This window comes from Nicotiana tabacum, chromosome 12, assembly GCF_000715075.1.
Source record: "Nicotiana tabacum cultivar K326 chromosome 12, ASM71507v2, whole genome shotgun sequence".
Classification (NCBI taxonomy): Eukaryota; Viridiplantae; Streptophyta; class Magnoliopsida; order Solanales; family Solanaceae; genus Nicotiana; species Nicotiana tabacum.
The window spans coordinates 127,403,002-127,423,929 of NC_134091.1; the positions used below are offsets into that span (position 1 = coordinate 127,403,002).

The following is a 20,928-nucleotide window of genomic DNA, read 5'->3' on the forward strand; positions in this document are numbered from 1 at the left end:
TTGATTTTTGAAATAAAATTTACATATTTGGAAACTACGTAAAAAGTACTATAAGTCACAATAACTAATAATTTAAAATATTTAAAGACATGAAAAAATCGCAGTCATGAAAAACTCATTGGACCCTCGAAATCTGACTACCGCCGCATAAATTTGGACGGAGAGAGTAGTTATTTTAGGTGGTTGTACTAGGATTCTGTGGGAAGAATCACGGTAGTTGATTTTCACATCAAAATCTAGTGTCAACTAGGTATTTCTTTTACCGTAAAGCTCCGCCAATTGACATTTATCTTTTGCCCCGTCAATTCTTCTGTACATCCCGGAGACATTATTGCTCTAATGCTAGTTTATAGTTAGTATGTTCCATTTACTTCAGGATCGGAGATCGTTGAAAGCAACTTCTGGTTTGTGCTCCAGTAGTAATCATGGGTATAGATGTGGCATCTCAGTTAGCCCATATTTCAGCTGAAACTGGTATTGAACAGAACAACATTCTGAAATAAAATGGGAAAATGAATCATGTTGCCGGGGTTACCGATCCCATGAAATTTGGCTGTCATGGTATTGAAGAACCAATTAAGGAGGAAAGGAAGAGAGTTCCTTTAATCAGCCTCCGGGAGAATGCAGTTGATGAATGGCCTCAAGAAAAACAGGTCCATTCTTTCTACATTGTCAAATATCGGAGATTTGAAGACCAAAAGCTGTAGTCCAAAATAGAACAGGCCGAAATCGAGCTACAGAAAAAGAACAAAGCAAGATTGCAGATTATTGAAAAGTTAAAGGCCATAAGGGTGAGTTTCACTATTATCTTCTTTTGGCTGAGGATTGGAAGAATCCTATTTGTATCCTAATGAAGATAACATCATGCCTATATTCAAACAAATGACTGAAAAATTTTCAGAAGAAAATAGTAATAGATGAAGCTCTAGGGTGAACTCATTTATGCATATAAACGCGATGTTCTTGCCTTTTTATTGAAAACCAGATGTTTGAAAGAGTGGAATTAGAAGTTGCAATAATTTGAATTCTCATAACCTGTTAGTCTAATTGACTATCAATGCGTTGTTGTCTTCTAATTAGAACTTGGAACTGTTAATAGTCAAACATGAATAGGGATGTGAATACATTATAATCGTGTAAAAGCAATTGTTTTCAATAGTTAATCCTTTTTCAACATCAATGGTAGTTAATCCAGCACTTCAATTTTGCCTTAGCCGCTTACCGTCGATGAGATTTCAGAAATAGCATGTTATATATTACCTTTACACAAGGCCCTCTTAAGTTAGCTGCAGGTTCGCCCGAACTCTTCTTTAAAGAGTGTACTGTAAAACTTATTAAACAAGTCCTTGGCTGCAGGCAGATAGAGCTCAGCTCATTGAGCAAAGGAAATCTCTAAGTGCTGAGAATCAGCAGTTTTGGACAAAGATTGATGAGAAAAGAAAGGAAGTCAAACCGCTGCATGATGCCTTGGGCGAGCTCCGTGGTGCTAGGAATACCGGCACAGAGAGGGGTTATAGTCTGTGTTCATCTGAGGAGGAGCTTAACAATCTTGTAAGCTTTAGTCTTCTTCGCTCTTTTTCTTTCCGCTTCTACTTACCTGTATCAAGCTGAGTAATTGAAAAGCACATGCTGTTAATAATATTTTTCTTTAATTTTGGAAATTCATTAGATCAAAAGCCTGGAGTACCGCATTCAACATGAAAGCATTCCTCTGAATGAAGAGAAGCAAATTCTCAGGGAAATCAAGCAACTTGAAGGAACAAGGGAAAATGTTAAAAAGAATGCTGCTGCGAGAGCAGATATTCTGGAGTCGAAAGGTGACAAGGAATCAATTCAAAACCAGGTCAAAGTAAGGCTCTGAAATTTATTTGCTTACTTTTATGGTAGCGAAATTTCTGGTTTCCAGTCTTAAATAATGAAGGGTTTTTTTCATTTTTGACCCGCCGGCCAAAAATAATTACAGGCGCTAGCCCAAATATACAAAACATATATGCTGATTATGTACATTTATGTATATTGAATGTAATTTATACTTACTATACAAAGCATATACATTTGCGGACTATTATTTTTTTGGCCTTTCTATTGGTATGCCTTGATAACTAATAACTCTTCAAATACTTCATCCACTGTAGCTTATAAGTTTTGACTTAGATGGAGTCCGCAAGGAGCAACAGACGGTAAAGGCCAAGCTTAAGAAACTGGATGATCACATCGATGACATAACAAAGCAGATCAAGTCATCGGATGAGGAAGTGAAGGAAATAGTACGGAAGAGAGAAAGCACTTACAAACATATTCTTGAATTGAGAAAACAACGTGATGAAGGGGTATGTTTTCTGTTTAATATCCTATCACTACTGGTCTTTGGTAAACATATGCGTGATTACGAGCTTACGAGCATCTTATGAATTGTATACAATGATGTTTAGTTATCTATTATGTTTTGTTTTGCTCCATGGGGTGAAGACAACATGGGAAATATAAATAGAAAATCTGCAGTTTCCTTTGACATTACAAAGAGAAGCGGAGCCAAGATTTCAACGTTATGGGTTCTAGATTTTAGAACGATGACTTCAAGTGATAATAACTGAGTTCTAAGTTTAATATTTGTTCATATTTAATGAATTTTTTAACACAAATACACTGTTTCAAATTCATCTCATTCATCAGAAAATTTTCCAGTGCATCTGATAATCTGAATATTAATGGTTTTTCATTTGCTGCAACTTTGTAGAGAGATTAGTATCTGGCTTGATTTTGACAAGTATGTCCTTCAAATTTTTCTTCAGAATTCTCCTTTCTACAAAAACTCCACGATGTTACAGAAAGCCAAACAGCATGCAGATAAGAAGGATATTGATGCCCTTAAAGAACTTTCGCTGATGGAGGTATGTTGGGTCCTTTACCAATCTTTAGCTAAGTTGAGGACTCTTTACTTTCGGTGTCGCACCCGTGTTGATACGATATAGGTGTGGCTGTTCAATCAATCTTGGGTATTTTGACCAAAATCAACGGAGAAATTTGGGACGGATACAATGATTTCTGAAATACAAACAAAAGCTAGGGTGAACTTGAAGAAAATGGAATACCTTGTATAAAGAAATTTCTATGTCAGTCATTTTCCTTTTATTTCATTCTTGGATTCTCCTCTTCATCAATAGTTTCTCCTTCTCAGCATACCTTGTAAGTTTTCCACATGTCTCATAATATAGACATATTTTTATAACTCTATTTTTAGATACTTGATGTATTTTTAGCTGAATCCTGGCACCCGTATCCGTACCTGTATTTGTACCCCCGAATTTTAAAATTTAGATAATGAAGGATACGACCGCCGTATCGGACACCCACACTCGAGTCCTAGCAACTTAGATCTTTAGATACAAAAAGTTTTTGCTTTGCATGTGTTTGTGTTGACAATTGTTTTTATGTCTTTAGGTCGGGAACTTCATGTCTCTCTGGAGTGTTAATAAGGCTTTTAGAGATGACTACGAGAGGAGAATTTTATCATCGCTTGACATTAAGCAGTTGAGCAGGGATGGGATGGCAGGATGAGGAACCCTGACGAGAAGCCTCTAGTGTCACCTGAGGCACGGACCATGTCACAGACAGAGGTTGCACCGAGAACTAATGCGAATCCACCAAAGGAAGATCCCGTTTCTACCGCACAACTTGATGCTTCTTCAACACGGGAAGTACAAAAAGAGAAGAATAGCAAGGAGCTGAAAGATGCAAATGGCAAAAACACGAGTACTCTGAAAGAAGATTTTGATTTCGTTGATGGTAACGAAGAAGTCTATGGTTTAGAAAAGCTACCCGAGGATACTAATGCCAAGCGGAACGATGTTGATGAAGTAAAATTGAGAGAGATGAAGAGAGAAGAGGAAATAGCAAAAAATAGGCAGGCAATGGAGAGGAAGAAGAAGTTGGCCGAGAAAGCAGCTGTTAAAGCAGCATTAAAAGCTCAGAAAGAAGCTGAAAAGAAGCTCAAGGAAATTGTCCTTCCGATTCCTTATGATATTACTCTCTTTTAGTTTCATATTGGAGAAATCTACATTAGCTCTCGACTTATCTAGTGCTTTTAACACTTTTCAGGACCTTGAGAAGAAAGCGAGGAAAAAGGCCGGTGCTGTTGTTACTGGTCAAGATCCTACCGAGGATCCAACTGAGACAGCTGAGGAGGAGAAGGCGGAGGAAAAGGTTGAAAGTCCAGTTGCACCTAAGTTCAAGGAGCGCAAAGAGAACATTGTTAGGCATAGAGCAACACGTGCAAAAGGCTCGGAGATTCCTAAAGTAATATTAAAATGCAAGAAGGGAAGAAACTACTGGCAGTGTGCTGCTCCTGCCGCTCTGGTGTTGCTGTTACTTCTTGTCGCGGCATACAAGTATGTACTCTAGGATATTATTGACGTCGAAATTAGAATGAAGTAGAAGAGGGAAAACGTGGTTATTCTCAAATATATTGCAATAGCAAGGTAACTTTTAGTTATTCCTTTTTTATTTTTTTCATGGTTTTTTGCATCCTAGACTATAGGGATAGGATAGTTATAATTTTGCTGGTAGATGAGGCAGGTCCGAGATACTTCAGAAAGAGTAATTATACTTTTTTGGGTTTTGACAGTGTAGTTTCAGGTTTTGAGATTTGCTTAGAGATTAGGCCTTTCAAATTTTGATATTTGCTTAGAGATATATCGACTGGGTGTTTCTTTTGTAATCAGTGACGAGAGCCAGAATTTTTTTACTAAGAGGATTCAACATATAATATATATACATACATACATATCTTTTTTTTACGTATAATTTTCTGCCGAAGGATGTGTTTTTTTTATTACCTCCTACTTATTTCATTGAGATTCAAGAGAAAAACCTTGCCGGGCCACTTTTAAATTTGTTACAACAGGAATGATAATATTACTGTGTGGGAATGATCAAGTAATCTATCTCCCCTATGTTCTATGCGCACTAACCGTAGTACCATAAAATTTTATACGGTCCAAATATTTTTGGAACTATGTTATATATAAATTGTTGAATCTCCTTAACATAAAGAAAAATTATACTGCAATGACAAAGGGTTCAAAAATTGTTTTAGGTCATAGATTCAAATTCCATTAGTGCAACTTAGTATTTTTTTTTTTTGTAAATTCCTTTGCTTGAATTTCTGGCTCCGCCACTCTTCATAGCCGCCAATAGAACAACTTACCTTGGGATTAAGTAGGGGGGATGATGAAGAAGCTTCACCAACTTGATTATTCATTTAGCGTAATAAAACACGCGAAAAATATTACAGAGTAATAAAGCACGCGGAAAATGTTACAGAGTAATATATTCCATCTTTAGATCTCTGAAAAGGATGTGATTGTCCTGAAGCCATGATTTTCTGGTAAAGGTCCATTCCCTGGCCTGACTGAGATTATCACTTCCAAACCTGAATGAAGGAAAGAAGTCAGAAATTTCATTGAAATATAACACATTGGGCGTAATTTGGTTGGGGATTATTCATACGGAGATTAATAATGAAAAAACTTGTTATGCACTAATTAATAATGAACGAACCGTTATGCGGTTATTAATAATTAAGAGATTGTTATACATCGATGACTAACTTCTAAGGGACAATTACGTCTTAAAATAGTTCAATCCCCATATTGCTAATACATTTGTTGTTCTACACTCTATCGCGCATAAAATAGATAAATTTCCTACATAACTTAATGCAGACATTATTTAATACCGCCAACCAAAAGCTGCATTAGTTATGTGGTGATTGCAGCCAACAAAACGCTATATTACTTTTATGTGAGTTTTTAAGTTGGGAATAATGGTAGGAAGGGGGACGAAGGGGAGCCTTGGCGTAACTAGTAAAGTGGTTGTCATGTGATCAGGAGGTCACGGGTTCGAGCTGTGGAAACAGCCTCTTGCAGAAATGCAGGGTAAAGCTGCGTACAATAGACCTCTGTGGTCCGCCCCTTCCCCGGACCCTGCGCATAGCGGGAGCTTAGTGCATCGGGTTGCCTTTTAATGGTAGGACGGGGGATAGCTTGCAACTGAAAAGTAGAGAATATTTCATACTAAAACAAGCAGAACATTACCTGCTGCCTTTGCAGCTATGGCTTCTTGATAGACGTCCGTCACAAACAAAATCTCAGATGGGTTATCTACTCCCAAGGATGCCGTAATTTCAGTGTAACTTTTTGTTTCTCTCTTATTCCTACAACAAATAGAAGAAACATCAATTACTTCACATGAAAAGATATCAGGATATCGCTTTAAAATCAGAGATGTCGGCCCTGCTGAAAGATAGGAAATTTACCCCACTGTTGTATCAAAAAATCCACAGAGATATTTTCTCAGGTCTCCATAGTTTGTGTAACCAAAGATAAGCCTTTGTGCCAATCTGCTTCCACTCGAGTATATGTACACCTTAGGGACAAAATAACTAGTCATTTTATATACTTCAAAATACATCTTGACAGGACAATGAAGAAGAAAGCATTTAATGCAGCTGGCTCGAGCCGTTAATGATTTTGGATAAGGTATAATAGAGAGATTTCTTTGATCATAAGCTAACACTAGGTCTTTATGAAAGGGACGTGGCCAAAACATATAATGATCAGTGTAGTCGCTCATAGGGACATATATATCCGGAAAGGATACATTCCATTGTCACCTTACAGAGACACATGCTATAACAATATTAATACTAGTAATAGTCCAATTTATGAAACAAGGGGATAATGGGAGAAACCTTGAGGCCTAAAGCAGTCCATCTCTCAAGAGCTTCGGGCACATCATCAAAAACAACTGCCTCTAACTCATTATTTTGAAACCCGGTTTGCCATATATGCCCCTGAGAAATAGAATATGAAGCCAAGTACAAATTATATTTAGATGAGACAAGGGCAAAAATAACTTCAATGCCATTCTCTTACCTGTAACTCCTTTAAGGCAGTAATCTTTCGGTCAGCTTTAATCATTGCCTCAACATTTGTAACCAAAGCTGCAATTACTTCCTCCTTCCCAGCATCATCAGAGGGGATAGGTACAGCACCGACAACACCGTTTTCCAAGTCTTCTTGTACCTGAAAAAAGAATGTAAAGGAGGTAAAATTAAGTTCGTTTTACCGCATAGTACCTACCTATGGATTACAGCTTTTTACGTTCAGCATGTATTGGAGACAAATTTCTACTTCTGAAGAAATGTTGAATCATGTTTTGGTATAAGAAGAATAGCACAGTAGTACAACAACAACAAACCCAGTATAATCCCACATAGTGGGGTTTGGGGAGGGTAGTGTGTACGCAACCTTACCCCTACCATGTGGAGATAGAGAGGCTGTTTCCAATAGAGCCTCGGCAAGAATAGCACATTAGTGGGGTTCTAATTTTATTCATCTATAGTTTTCATATCTTAGTTTTATGCCTACTGTCATGTAAAAAGAATACTTGAACCCAAGTCCAACACTGCTTTGATCCAAAGAACCAAACTCTTAATCTTGAAATGATCGAAGTTCATCGACAGCAGCACCACTCCTTCCTCAATACCCTCATTATCCAATTCCGTCTGCAGCACAAATGAGCTCGAGAGATACCCTTTAAATCATTGCTCTTTTCTAGTATAATTGAATTCAGAAAGGCAAAGCATGTTCATCTTAGCTTTATTATCAGATATATGTATAACTGTGTATTGTTGTGAGTGCAAAATGCAAGATGACGTGCTAGTCAGTATTTATGAAAAGCATTTATTTTCTTGCAAGCGGAAAATTCAAATGGATGGTCCTTATCTAATGGATGAGTAATAATAGCTAGAGCTCAGCTCGAGATTTATCTTACTTGAGCTCTTAGAAGCTTAATATCCTCCTGGGTTTCTGCTGAATCATATGTTGCATCCAAATGTCTCCCCACATTATCACGAGCATAAGGAAAAAGCACATCTATAACAAATGATATGGGCGTTGTGGTTCCTTCAATATCCAAAACGACACAACGCTGCACCAAACTACAAAAATCACTATGCACGGACATGAAACAAGAGCTTAATTAATATGCATATGAAGCTTAAACGAAAATACCATAAATTTTAAGAAACTAGAGAATGGTCCAAAATTTCAAATTCTTACCCTTAGTGGCTCAATGTCACCATCCGAAGCAAGAGCACCTGCTTTTGCAGATGTCTTGACATTTCGAGTGCTGCTTAAAGCAACATTGGAGTTATGAATGGGACCATGAGTTGGTGTTGTCCAGTCCAGTCCCAATTGATTAAGCTTAATTGCAGTATCAAATAGATAGTGGTAACACTCAGCCTGGAGGATAGGATATCATTTAGAAGAGTTCAAAATAAGAGTGAACCAAACCCTTCTCGCATCCCCCCCCCCCCAAAACCAAAAATAAGGAGGTAGGGGGGAAAGGAGCAACTCGAACTGTGAATCTAGGTGGTAGACAATAAGCCAAAATGCCATAGCTATCAGTCACGATCGCTTTTAGACGAGCAACACAAACCTGAGTTTTAGCACTGATCCAAGAATCTCCCCATACATATATCCCATGGTTCCGGACCAGCACGGCTGTTGTCTTTGGGTAAGCTTTTATCTGCTCAATATGGACAAAGGATCATTACTTCTCAGGAGATGTGTCACACGACAAAAGAATCATTAAACAAATCGTTTTTCCTTCACATGCAGAGGGGGATCGAGGATTTATTTTTTGTTTTGATAAGTATAGGGGGGATCGAGGATTTAAACCCTATGGGTTTAACTTTTAAGATTTTTAGCATTAAACTCATTGTAATATTAAAGTTATGGGTCCATATCTACTATTTATTTTTATTTTAATAGATTTTACATATAAATTTATATTCCGCGTCGAAAGTTATGGGTTCAATTGAACCCGTACTTATAGTGCTATATTTGCCTCTGGGCACATGTGATAGTTACTAAAAGATTTCAATGCTAAAAGAATCAAAGCAGAACCCCCACAAAGAAAAGGGAAAAAAAGATGCATCTTAATTTGCATGAACGTTTTTTATTTGCATGAATTTAAAAAAGACCTTTAGGCAGATAGACAGAGCCTCCTGAAAATCCTCCCATTGCAGCAATTCATACTAAACCTATGGGCATTCTTATTATCATCATTAAACTTGGACACTACAAAATTAGAGCATAGGGTACCAACCCTGATACACAGTACTTTCAAGAAAACATGGTTCACTCTTGTAGAAAATTAATTTAACGAGTCATATTATGTCATTAATTAGTTTTATCATTGAAAGAAAATCATTAAAAAGTTGAAACTTTGGTTTCTTTTCTGTATGATAGCACCTTAAACCAGAGCAGACCTTGGTGAAACTTTGGTTGCTTTTCTGTATGATAATTGATAGCACCTTACACCAGAGCTGCTAGTTCTAAATTATCTGCGGTTGTGACCGAGGGTGCTTACCATCATAGTGCTCACGGAATCTCTCATAGTGATAATAGCACCTTACATCATAGTGGAAGTACTGAATCATTAAAAACGAAGAGGTTGTGAGAGATTCCGTGAGCTCTTGGGGTGACTCGAACTCACAACCTCTTGGTTGGAAGTGGAGGGTGCTTACCATCATTAAAAACGAAACAATAGGAAAAAAGAAATGAAACCTAGACTCTTTCTTCCATGTAGAGTTCAGAAGTACTGAATCAGTTTCAGTAGTGACGGGAAAGTGCATAATATGGAACAATCGTTACCGACTATACTACAGCTTGTTAGTTTATCAGTTGAGAACTGTTACCTAGAAGTTCTGTGATCACAGCCAAACGGGAACAGGAATGACATTGACACTTTCAACATGATTCATAGGCATACAACATAAACCATGAAAATATCAAATATGTTGTATGACTTGAAGCAAACCATGATAACAACAATATCAGATGCATGAATATCCATAATTTTCATATGCACGAATATCGCTGTGTGGTAGACGAGATTCTAAGAAGATGGAGGGCCATACTGCTTCTGTAAGAGATTCCGTGAGTTCTCTCTCATGCGCAGTGTTCTCTATGATAGGGACCACAAGTTCATCATAATAACCGTGCCCTTGAATTCCTTTGATCATTTCCATATGAGTGATCTGTAATTACAGAAAAAAAGAACAATGAGTGAGATGAATAAGATGGAGGCAAAAACAACTCTTTATACTGTTAAAAACTAAGTCCTTTAAATGTGAATTATAGCCTTATATGTTTCTCCAAGTTCACATATTTACCCGAAATTCTTTTAACAGTGGATTGAGCATTGTTACTATACAGGATTCCATTCCATGACTATGGATAACAGCACCAGCATTACGCATCTCATAAGCCTGGAAAAAGGAGAAAAAGATTGAAAGTTAACAATTGGAGAAGTAGAATCCACGGCAAACCCAAAATAGGAGAATCAAGCACATAGATTGGCTAATTTAAGAGCACAATCTCAGTCCTAGAGAGTTGAACTGTGGGGTGCTCGGGGAGGGGGGGGACTGATCTTAGCTGATTCTTTCAATTTCCATTTACTCAGTTTTTAAGCCGAGCACTCTGTCTTCAGTTACTGGTTCAAATATACATGAAATACATAATCCACACAAACTGATAAATCTAATTGCTGACCCCTAACTGATCTGCGATGACGCTAGTTGACTGATTGATTGACTAATAAATCCAATTCTAGCAAACGGAACTTGCACATGCTAAAGTAGAACACCAAAACAAAATGTGGCAACACAAGATTCTACCTTTAGCTCAATTCAACACAGCAAATTGGGCAACCTAAAAAAATTCAAAACAAGAATCATGACAGTTTATACCTTTAAAAACAAAGGAGCACAATCAGAACACTTGGGAGACTTATATGGGTACGGTTTAGCCAATGGCGCAGATAAAACACACCCGTTTGAAGACAATACATACATATCCTCTTCCACCATCCTTTCCTTTTGCACCCCTAATCAAACAACCCAAAAAATACACGGAACTCAGAGAATAGATAACTGAAAAAAAGAAGATAGAGATTGAGTAGGATACAAAATTAATTAAATTACTCCCATCATTCCAGCTTATATGACACTATTCCTTATTATTCCATTTAAAAGAGAATGACATGTTTCTATATTTGAAAATAATTTTTTTTAAAGAAAGGGTAACAATCATACTTGAAAATAATTTAACTTCAAACTTCCTATTTCACCCTGAATGAAAAGCTTGTAGCACACAAATATTATGGTGTGTTTAACCGCAAAAACAAGGACAGCCTGGTGCATGAAGCATCCCACGTTCAGGGTCCAGCTTACCCTAACGCAAGGCCAGTGGTTGATTTCACGGCTCGAACCCGTGACCTATAGGCCACACATATAAAACTTTACCATTGTTCCAAAGCTCCCCTTCTATTTAGTTGAAAATTAGAATTTGATGATTAACAAACATGCAGTTAAGAAAACAGGTTGAAGGACTTGGTCCTGCTAGTTGGTTCTTGTAAAGTGTTGTCACTTAATCCTAGCAGGAGTAGAATTCACTTTTTGCGCGAGATATTGTTGATTTTAAGTTTTATAACCTACCAGCCGCCCAAAAAATGGATAATCTTGGAGGATCTTTATTATTAACTTGGAGACCAAGTTTACAAGGAAGTAGAGTTATATTTAGAGTTTGTTTTAAGGAAAGAAATATATTTTGCTTATGCTTCCTTCATTCTCTACGATTAGGAGATCTTTTATTGTTTCCTTGTTGTTGTACGTATGTCTATATATACTTTGAGATAGTCTTCTTGCAAACTTGAACACCTACATTGAGAATATTGAGAAAGCACAACACAAGAAGCAAGTCGTGAGAGTAAGAAAGAGATCAAACTGAAGAACCAGCCTTGATATCGAAGATTCTTTCAGCTCTTTAGTTTGTCTAGATCTTGTAATAGGTGTTTCGAAATTATAACCTTATTTGCTTATACGAAAAGCATTGTTTGAGAGGCTTTTCTCTTTGAGAAATTTCAAGTCTTAGGGTAGATTTAGCTTGAACATTTTGCTACAATCAGAGTGGTTGTAGGCACTAGGCAGTCAAGTGACTAGGATTTAATCTCTTAAGTTATAAAGCTGTAACCTGAAACTGGTCATTATTTTAGTGAAGTTTTGAGAGAAATCCCAAAAGGTGAGTCGTGATTTTTACTCCCTTGAGCACGGAGATTTTTCACGTAAAGGTATCTTCTCTTACTTATTTCCGCATTATTTTCACAGCAGTAGCTAGAACCAGTACCAAGAACCAGCTCCTTATACTAAAAGTTCAGCAGACTGCAACTAAAGTTAGGCAAGATTTTAAGAGGGTCGAAAATTAGTCTAAGTGGTGCACCAAACTAACAGTTTAAGACCACAAGTCTCAAAAGTTTATAGCCACCCGAATGTATGGCATTTTTAAGAACATATGTTTCAAATGTCTTCATTTCTTTCTTACACTTTGTGACGAATCAAACTATGTGGCATAAATTGGGATTGAGGAAGTATCAGAGAAGAAGTAAAGCCTTGGCGTAACTGTTAAAGTTGTTGACATGTGTAATCAAGAGGGTGGAAACAGCCTCTTGCAGAAATGCAGAGCGGAATGCGTTATGAAGTATAAGAGAAGTACTAAACACAAACTAATTAAGACACTATCCATTGATTTTGGTGTAAATTAAGATGTTAAATGGGTAATTACCTGAAGGGGACATGACAATAAGTTGTTGAGGTTTAGGAATGGAATCATCATTAACTTTAATGGTGATGCTGCCGCCGGTGCCGGAAACCCAACCCTGATTGTAAAAATGGCGGCACAATTCGGCTATTAAGGACTTGGTTTCTTTGACCTTTGTTCCTTCTAAGTATACTTGTGAATTTGTCGCCATTTTTACAGCTCCGTTCATTGCCAATAATGGAGCTGCTGAAGCTACAGCCATATTTGTTTTGTACTAGAATATTATTAGTATTAGGATGTGTTTGTTTTGATAGGTTCGATGTAAGGAGCCGATTTAGCGTCCAGTATTTAGAGTCCAAATAGTTTGCCTGAATATCAGTGAACTAGAATAGAATATGATGTCTGGAGCACATTTTTCATGAGTTATTTTCGGTTATCTTCTACCCCTTCGGCTTCAATTTATGTGAAGGAATTTAGAATAGGAGGATCAAAACATCAGTATAATTTATGTATATTCAGGAAAAATGAAAACTTATACTACTATATTTGAAAATTATATAAAAATATTTTATTTTATTTTATGTTTCTTAGTTTGAGTGGACAAATATTTAAGAATATCCAAAGAAATTTTTTATTTAAATTAAATTTGTGTATAGCATACCAGAAAAAGAGTATATCATTAAGAGTAAAAATATTGGTATTCTTTTTTAAAATAAACTAACAAGCAAAATTAATACATTTAAATTGGATGAGGAGTATAAATCAGTATAATTAATCATTCAAAATAGTTAAAAAGAGTTTTAAAAGATTACAGTCAAAGAATTTTTTTCTGACTTCTCAAATAGTAAAAGCTTTGCATAAAATGGGATAGAGAAATTATCACATAGATTTTCTATGGTGGTGTGTCATGAATTGTTTAATTTTTCAAGTAAATGTATTTCCCTTTTGAGTAAAAATAATAATTATGAAGAATTAACCTAAATAACCGCCCGTCGAATTGTTTAAACTAAAAATAGCTAGCGAACATATAATTTATATATAATACATGTTTAATCGTATATAATTAGTGTACACTAGATAAAAATAATAAATGGTGAATTCAATAATTGCCAGGTTTATTCTTGGTTTTATGGCTGATAATTTGATTTAATCCCTTATGCTTTGTCTATTTTATCTGCATTATCAACATGTGACATTTATAACACTGGCTGGTTGGGCAAGCACAAAAACCCGGTTGAACCTGTCCAGCAAAAGAAGGCCCAAAATGAATTGAAGAATTTACCCAAATAGCCGTTACCCAACCATTTAAACTAAAAATAGCCGGTGGAGATATTATATATGTATAATTTATATATTATATGTGTATAAGTATATAACTAGAAAAATTAAACAATGGGCCGGCTATTTGTGTATAGATCCCAAATCAATTCCCGGGTCAGCAGATAGCCAAGACATCGGGCTTGGGGTGGTTTCAGCATTTTCTAGGTTGAAATGACACTAGATAGCCATTCTAAAGGACTGCTATTTAGGAATTAGCTAATGTGTCCTGAATTTTAATTTTTTACTTTAATTTTTCGGGAAACAAATGTCTTGAATTGTCTTAAAATTAAGATTTTTAGTTCAAAATTTTAGAAAAAAATAAGTATTGGCTAATCTTTAAATAGCAGTCCTAAGAATGGTTGTTTGTGCACTTTCCCTATTTTCTAGTGTAAAGCAGCGCGAACTAAAAATAAAAAGAAGAATTAACCCAATTGTGACTCTAAAGAAACTTGCCACATGCAAATGTTAACTTCTATAAACAAACAATGTAAAAGAGTTTTTTATAGTAGTAGTAGTAGGTCAACGATATAAGAGATAACTACAATCAATTGTCCATAATAAAATAAAATTATTAATTTAAAAAATAAAGCAAGTAATCTATTACAACATTCTAAAATATAATGATAGTGTAAATTTTCTTATACTATCAACATGTATTATTTAAATCCTTCGTTTTATTCAATAAGTATTGAGACGACAATCATCTACCGATCATACTAATTAAACTTGATAGTCCTCCTAAAAACTAGTTTATTGTTTACCCGAAAAATGGATAGAGTTGAATTTATACATAGTTCTAAGAATACGTGATATAAATTGATACAAATTGGGAAAGATATGTAAATAAAAATCGAAATTAGTTATAAAAGAGACGAATGCAAACTGAATGAACTAGTTAGCCTAAGCCTTCAAGTTTTATCACCCTCAAATTGAGTAAAAAATGATTGGTAGAAAAAATAATATGACTAAATATCAAAAGCCCAAAAAGGATAGTATTTGCTTTTATTTTTCAATATATCTCAGAATGAATCTGATGCTCTACAAATGATAACAACTCTTAATATAGTGGGAAAATTCGATTTTGGATATAATTAAAAATACATAGTGGGGATCCCATGATAAATTAATTAATTATCTTTTCCTTGATTCAAGCCATAATTTTCACCGAGATTCTTTTCCCAATTGCGGCTATAACGGCTTTTTTATTTCTTGACTCGGTCTCGATCTTGGCCGATCTCAATCTTGATCGGTCTCTGGGTCTCGAGCTCGATCTTGGTCGATCTCGATATTGATCGGTCTCTTGGCTCGGTCTCGATCTTGGCCGGTCTCGGTATTGATCGGTCTCTGGGTTTCGAGCTCGATCTTGGCCGATCTCGATATTGATCGGTCTCTGGGGCTCGAGCTCGACAATCTAACTTCGCATCATGGCTCGATATTACAATGAAGAACCTTGGACCATCATGTTCCAATCTCGATTAGTCATGAGAAGGGAAGACTCGGTTTTGACCGTATATAAATAGTCCCCTCGTTTCTCGAAAAGAAGATGACGAGAAACGATATGAATTATCGAACTCCAACTAGATAGGCAATAACATCAGCGACGAGCTCGATTGTGACGTATGCGATAAACGTCATGTCGGTCTAGTTACCAAGACATTAAATGTGCGTCAGTCGATGGTCGGCCACTACTAGTTTTGAACCGTCGTTGTGAAACCAATAAATAGCCCACTACTTCATCATTTCAAACTTTTACTTCCAAATCTTTTTCATTCTAATCTTCATAGTTCTTTGCCTTCTCCAAATCTCCTTATTTCCAGGTTTTCAAATTTTTTTGCTTGTTCTTCTTAAAACACCAAATACTTCAATCTCCATTCTTCTTTGTTCAAAAAAAACTAAATGGACAAAACATCTAAAATCGTTCCGCAGAAAGAGGTTGCTTTCTCATCTCGGTCGGCCGGCTAGAAACCAGTGGTGGAGCCACGCCTTGAAGAACTTATTCCCGGGGGGTGTGTTATTGATTTCGATTTTAAGGTCAAGAAACCCTCATCAGTTATTGGTCGATGCGAGCCGGTATCGAGATATATATGCTCGATATCCCAAAGCCTTCTTGATCTGGTGAAGAAAGATTGCAATTGGGAAAACAAAGAGGTTGTGATACCGGCACTGGAGGAAGTGATCACTACCCACGTGGAAGGGTACCTGAGTGTTTACACTTATCCTTTCACGCTGGGTCTCCTCGATCCGATCATCATCGATTTCTGCAAGAAATACCAGGTGACCCTCGGCTAAATTCACCCTTCTTTCTGGAGGATCGTGATACTGCTCCGTTTCTTCGTGAGAAAAATTGATGGGCTTCCCTTCACCCTCGACCACCTCGTAAGATTATATAACCCTCGACTCTACCAAGGTGGGCTAATAAAGCTTCAACGCCGGGCCACCAAGGCGTTCGCCTCGAGTATAGATGAAGACAAAGATTGGGGCTGGATGGGCCGGTTCGTTCGGGTGAAGACCCCGGACCTAATCCCGGCCGAGAGCATGCCATTTCCTGAGAAATGGAATATGAAACGTAAGTATGATCCCGTCTTTAATTTCGGTTTGTTATTTTTACTATTTCATCCTTTCTTATCAGTGTTTTTCTCGATGCAGCCGTTGCTTGGATGCTGGTGCGGTTCCCCACCTCGAGAACTGGGTGAGGAGCCTGATTTCGATGTTAACATACACCGAGCGCGTGTAGCGCAACTTGTCAAAGGGCCTGTGGGAGGCTCGTACTCATGGTAAGCCTTCTTCTTGGCTTACCAATTTGCCTATCGTTCAAGCATTATTTCAAGCATGAATTTACTTACTTTCTCCTTTTGTAGGTTTTGGAAAGGATGTGGCTATGATACCCTCGTCCGGTGATGAAGAAGATTTACCGCCTATCTCAAAACCGGCGAAGGTGATTAAGAGAAAAAGGGCCTCGAACTCCGAGAGTCAAAAATCCAAGAAGAGAGCAGCCCGTAAACCCAAGGGGAACACAATCCCAATGACTATGGAGTGAGTCCAAAGACTAAGGGATGATGATGATGATGATGATGATGATGATGATGATGATGAAGAAGAAGAAGAAGAAGAAGAAGAAGAAGAAGAAGAAGAAGAAAAAGAAGAAGGTGATTTTGGGTTGGTGGCTCTTGCACGAGCTAGCACCGATATCCAGAAAACTTCAGAACCGGCGGGAGTTGATACTGCTCTGTCTAGGCTCGATGAGGTCGAAGAGGAGACTCTGGCCCAAGTTCCCGAGCTGAGGGGAACCGAAGATGCTTTACCTCGGGGTGAAGAGACCGTTGAATATGCGGTGGATACCGATGCAGAAATCGGATTTGAGGCTCGTCAAGACGGAGGCGGCGCCCCAAAAAAACTACTTCAGGTAATAGAGATCAGGGATTCCCCCTAGTTTCCTTCATTTTCACAATCGATGATATGTGACGCTCAAGCCGTGGAGACTTGTCACGGGGAGGGAGCCCATGGAGAGGAAGATCCTTTCCGTGATTATTTTGTCGGGGTAGAAGATGTCACCGGTCTGAGTGACTTGGAGGCTCCTAAGAAGAGCTCGGGCGAGGTGGGAGCGTCTTGTCTTTTCAATGAAGATCAACAAGCCCTGAATCGGGTAAGTTTATATTTTCTTTGTCAATTTTCATACTTGTATTTTTGTTTCCTTGTATAATTCCTTCTTTCTATTTTTGTAGGCCTCTGTGCTTCATCACGAGGCATTTTTCCGATCCCGAGGGGATTTGAGCTGGTACAAAGCCGAAATCTGAGGGCTTACTGAGGAGAGAGATGAATTCAAGCTTCTCACTAAGCAGAGAGAAGGAGAAGCGAAAGGACTTTGGTCTGAGGTAGAAGAAGCTCGGAAAGAACAAGTTGATCTAGCCGAGCAGGTAAAAAGAATCTTTGAAGTTAATGACATTGACTCGGGCGTGATGGCTAACAGTTCGGTCCCACAGGTCCAGCGGAAGTTCAATGTGATCGGGCAGCTTCGTGTTGAAGTGGGCGCAGTGAAAGCGGGGGGCGAGAAGTGGAAGAAGAACGTGGACCGCCTTGCCTCAGAAAAGGAGGCTGCCCAAGCTCAACTGGCCTAGGCAAAGACCCAACTCTGAAGCTTGAAAGAGAAGGCCTTGGTGCAAGCCAAGGAAATCGAGGAGTTCCAGTCTCGGCTAGGCTCAGCAACTTCTGATCGAGAGAGATTGGCCGCAGAACTTGCAGCGGCCAAATCGGAGGTCGAAATAGCCACGACTAATGTTGATGCAATGGTGATCGTCTACCGGTCCGATGCCAAAGCTGCTTAGGTTTGAGCAAAGGAGGTTGATGAGGTTGCTCAGGCTCGAGCAAACTGGGTTGCCGAGCATGCTAAATGCCAGTCTCGAAGGGAGACTCTCGAGGAGATTCATGTTCGTGGCTTCGATCTTACAGTCGAGATCGAGAATGCTAAGGAGCAGATCTGAAAGCGAAGGAGGCCTCGAGGGCGAAGATGCTGATCCCGAAGAGAACTAAGTCCTTTTAGGATTAGTATTTTTTGTGTTTCTTTTAAGACAGTTTCGGTCTTTTATAGAGAAACTTGATCGGTCCATGCTGCCCTTGTAAATGATTTCTGACATATATATAAAAACTTTCTTCCTTTCAGCCTTATAAAATTATGAAGTTGTATTCTAAGGTCCGAGGTTTAGACAATTTGATTGGAACTGAATTAGTATAGCCCTTAGACTTTATGATCGAGTGAGTGCTTGCTCGAACTCGAAGTAAGGTAACCCTTAGGTTTTTTATTTGAGCGAGGATGGTCTCTCGAACTCGAGGCAAAAAACAGCCCTTAAGCTTTTGTAAAAATATTGTTTATGGCCTTGTCCCCTTTTCGGCTTGAAAACATTTCTTATCATTTGTATTTACTAAACTTGTAATGCCTTGGCATGAAATAAGGAGTTGTTCGAGAGTTCGAAAAATTTTGTACTCATTAGGATTTTTTTTTAGGCTTGATATTATCGAAGCCTTTTATGATTTTGCCGGGAGTAGCCTTTTTAACCGGTTTATGAAAGAATTCGAAGGCCTGTTTTATTACGAAATTCGGACGTCTCTGACCCGTGTTAATTCGACCGTAGCCTCTTTAGTTCGGGATTTGCCTCTTTGGCTTATTTTCCTGTTTTACTTCGAGCTTGCCCGAAGTGTCAGTCCCTGAGTGGGGTGGCTGTGGCCTATAAACTCGAGGGTTGCCTAAAAGGTCTTATGATATCGGAGTTTATATAATTCGATCTTGTCTATTTTTTGGACGGTAGTCCCCGATTGTGGGGGTAATCATCCGAACTCCGGTCATGATTGGCCCTTAAGCCTATTTAGATAATAGATCGAGAATATGAAATTGTAAAGTAGAAAAACTTTTCTAAGGTACGAGATATTGGTAAAGAAGAATACTTCTCTTTATAAATCATTATACATGCGTACATGTTCTGTGCCAAGGCTCGAGCAAACTATGCGGGCATGGTTTGTTTGACCGTTTGGCCCTTACAAATTTTTTCTATCAAGATCCTGCTGCCATGAAATAACTTCCTCACATCAAACTTGATATTCGAGGGCAATTCCTCCCAGTATTCGAGGTTGATTGTAAAGAGGCCTCGGATACTGTTGAATTGTTCTAAGTTAGAACAATCAATGGTTGCCTCATTAAAATTCTCGCTGGAAAACCCATTTGGGATAAAACCGGTCTAAGGAAAAAAGAGTACAACACGTGCTTTCAGACCTAAAGGCTTTGTGTTGAAGAATTCATCGTTGTTTCTGGTCGAACACCTGCAAGGGTTAGTTTTGAAATATAAATGAAAATGGGAGGGGCCATATCTTAGCAGTAGTATCGTTTTAGGTGCGATACATTCCAATTACTCGGTAGTTGTTTGCCGTTTATTATGCCGAGCTTGTAGGATCCTTTTGCGATGATTTCGATAACCTGATACGGTCCTTCCCAGTTCGGAACCAGTTTCCCTTCATTCGGATTTCGGGTGTTGAGGGTGACTTTTCTAAGCACCAAGTCCCCGATGTTAAAATGTCGAAGATTGGTTCTTCGATTGTAGTACCTTTTGATCCGATGTTTTTGGGCGGCCAATCAGACGAAAGCGGCTTCTCGTCTCTCGTCTAACAATTCTAGGCTCGTATTCATGGTCTTGTTATTTGACTCCTCTGTTGCATATCGAAACCTGATGCTAGGTTCTCCGACCTCGACCGGGATCAGAGCTTCGGCGCCATAAATCAACGAGAGTGGTGTTGCTCCGGCACTGGATTTTGATGTTATGCGGTATGCACATAAGACCTCGGGTAGTATTTCTCTCCATTTTCCTTTGGCATTGGTCAATCTATTCTTACGATTTTGGATGATAGTTTTGTTAGTTGATTCGGCTTGTCAATTCCCGCTGGGATGATAAGGTGTTGATAGGATCCTTTTGATCTTGTGATCCTCGAGAAATTTAGTTACTTTGCTGCCGATGAATTGTTTTCAATTATCACATACAATCTCGGAGGGCATCCCTAATCGACATATGATGTGGTCCTAAATGAAGTCTATGACATACTTTTCTATGACTTTCTCAAAAGCCTATGCTTGAACCTATTCAGAGAAATAATCAGTCATAAACAAAATAAACTGAACCTTACCTGGAGCCAATGGGAAAGGGCCAACGATATCCATTCCCCATTTCATGAAGGGCCATGGGGATAGGACCGAGTGGAGTAGTTCTCCAGGTTGATGAATTATGGGAGCATGCCTTTTGCATTTGTCGCATTTTCGAACGAACTCCCTTGGATCTTTGCCCATATCAGTCAAATAATACCCTGCTCTGATTACTTTGTGGACCAGCGAATCAGCACCAGAATGATTTCCACAAGTGCCCTCGTGAATTTCCCGTAGGATGTATTCGGTATCTCCCGGTCCTAA

The 20,928-nt window shown here is 38.2% G+C and overlaps 1 protein-coding gene and 1 pseudogene across 2 annotated transcripts; one reads left to right on the forward strand and one right to left on the reverse strand.

Annotated features, from left to right (window-relative positions):
- The first annotated feature begins 316 nt into the window (after positions 1-316).
- Positions 317-4,453, forward strand: LOC107817445 (proton pump-interactor 1-like; annotated as a pseudogene).
- A 786-nt stretch (positions 4,454-5,239) lies between these two features.
- LOC107817457 (putative bifunctional methylthioribulose-1-phosphate dehydratase/enolase-phosphatase E1 1) lies at positions 5,240-13,167 on the reverse strand. 2 transcript variants are annotated; one of them, XM_016643287.2, is made up of 12 exons: positions 12,690-13,167; positions 10,820-10,956; positions 10,244-10,339; positions 9,989-10,108; positions 8,503-8,592; positions 8,124-8,306; positions 7,837-7,992; positions 6,936-7,085; positions 6,752-6,853; positions 6,317-6,426; positions 6,096-6,214; positions 5,240-5,431 (listed from the first exon to the last, which is right to left on the reverse strand). In XM_016643287.2, exons 1-12 carry the CDS (start codon positions 12,925-12,927, stop codon positions 5,340-5,342), a joined length of 1,593 nt encoding a protein of 530 aa, XP_016498773.1. In that variant the 5' UTR covers positions 12,928-13,167; the 3' UTR covers positions 5,240-5,339. The 2 variants fall into 2 exon arrangements, with proteins under 2 accessions (XP_016498773.1, XP_016498774.1); XM_016643288.2 differs by lacking the exon at positions 8,124-8,306.
- Between the last annotated feature and the right edge of the window lie 7,761 nt (positions 13,168-20,928).

Excerpts from the sequence above, each read along its gene's own strand:
- LOC107817457 (XM_016643287.2), bottom strand. The coding sequence starts at position 12,927 with ATGGCTGTAGCTTCAGCAGCTCCATTATTGGCAATGAACGGAGCTGTA. Across the intron at positions 8,307-8,502 it reads GGATCAGTGCTAAAACTCAG|GCTGAGTGTTACCACTATCT; the intron begins GTTTGTGTTGCT and ends CCTATCCTCCAG. Across the intron at positions 7,086-7,836 it reads TTAAGCTTCTAAGAGCTCAA|GTACAAGAAGACTTGGAAAA; the intron begins GTAAGATAAATC and ends TTCTTTTTTCAG.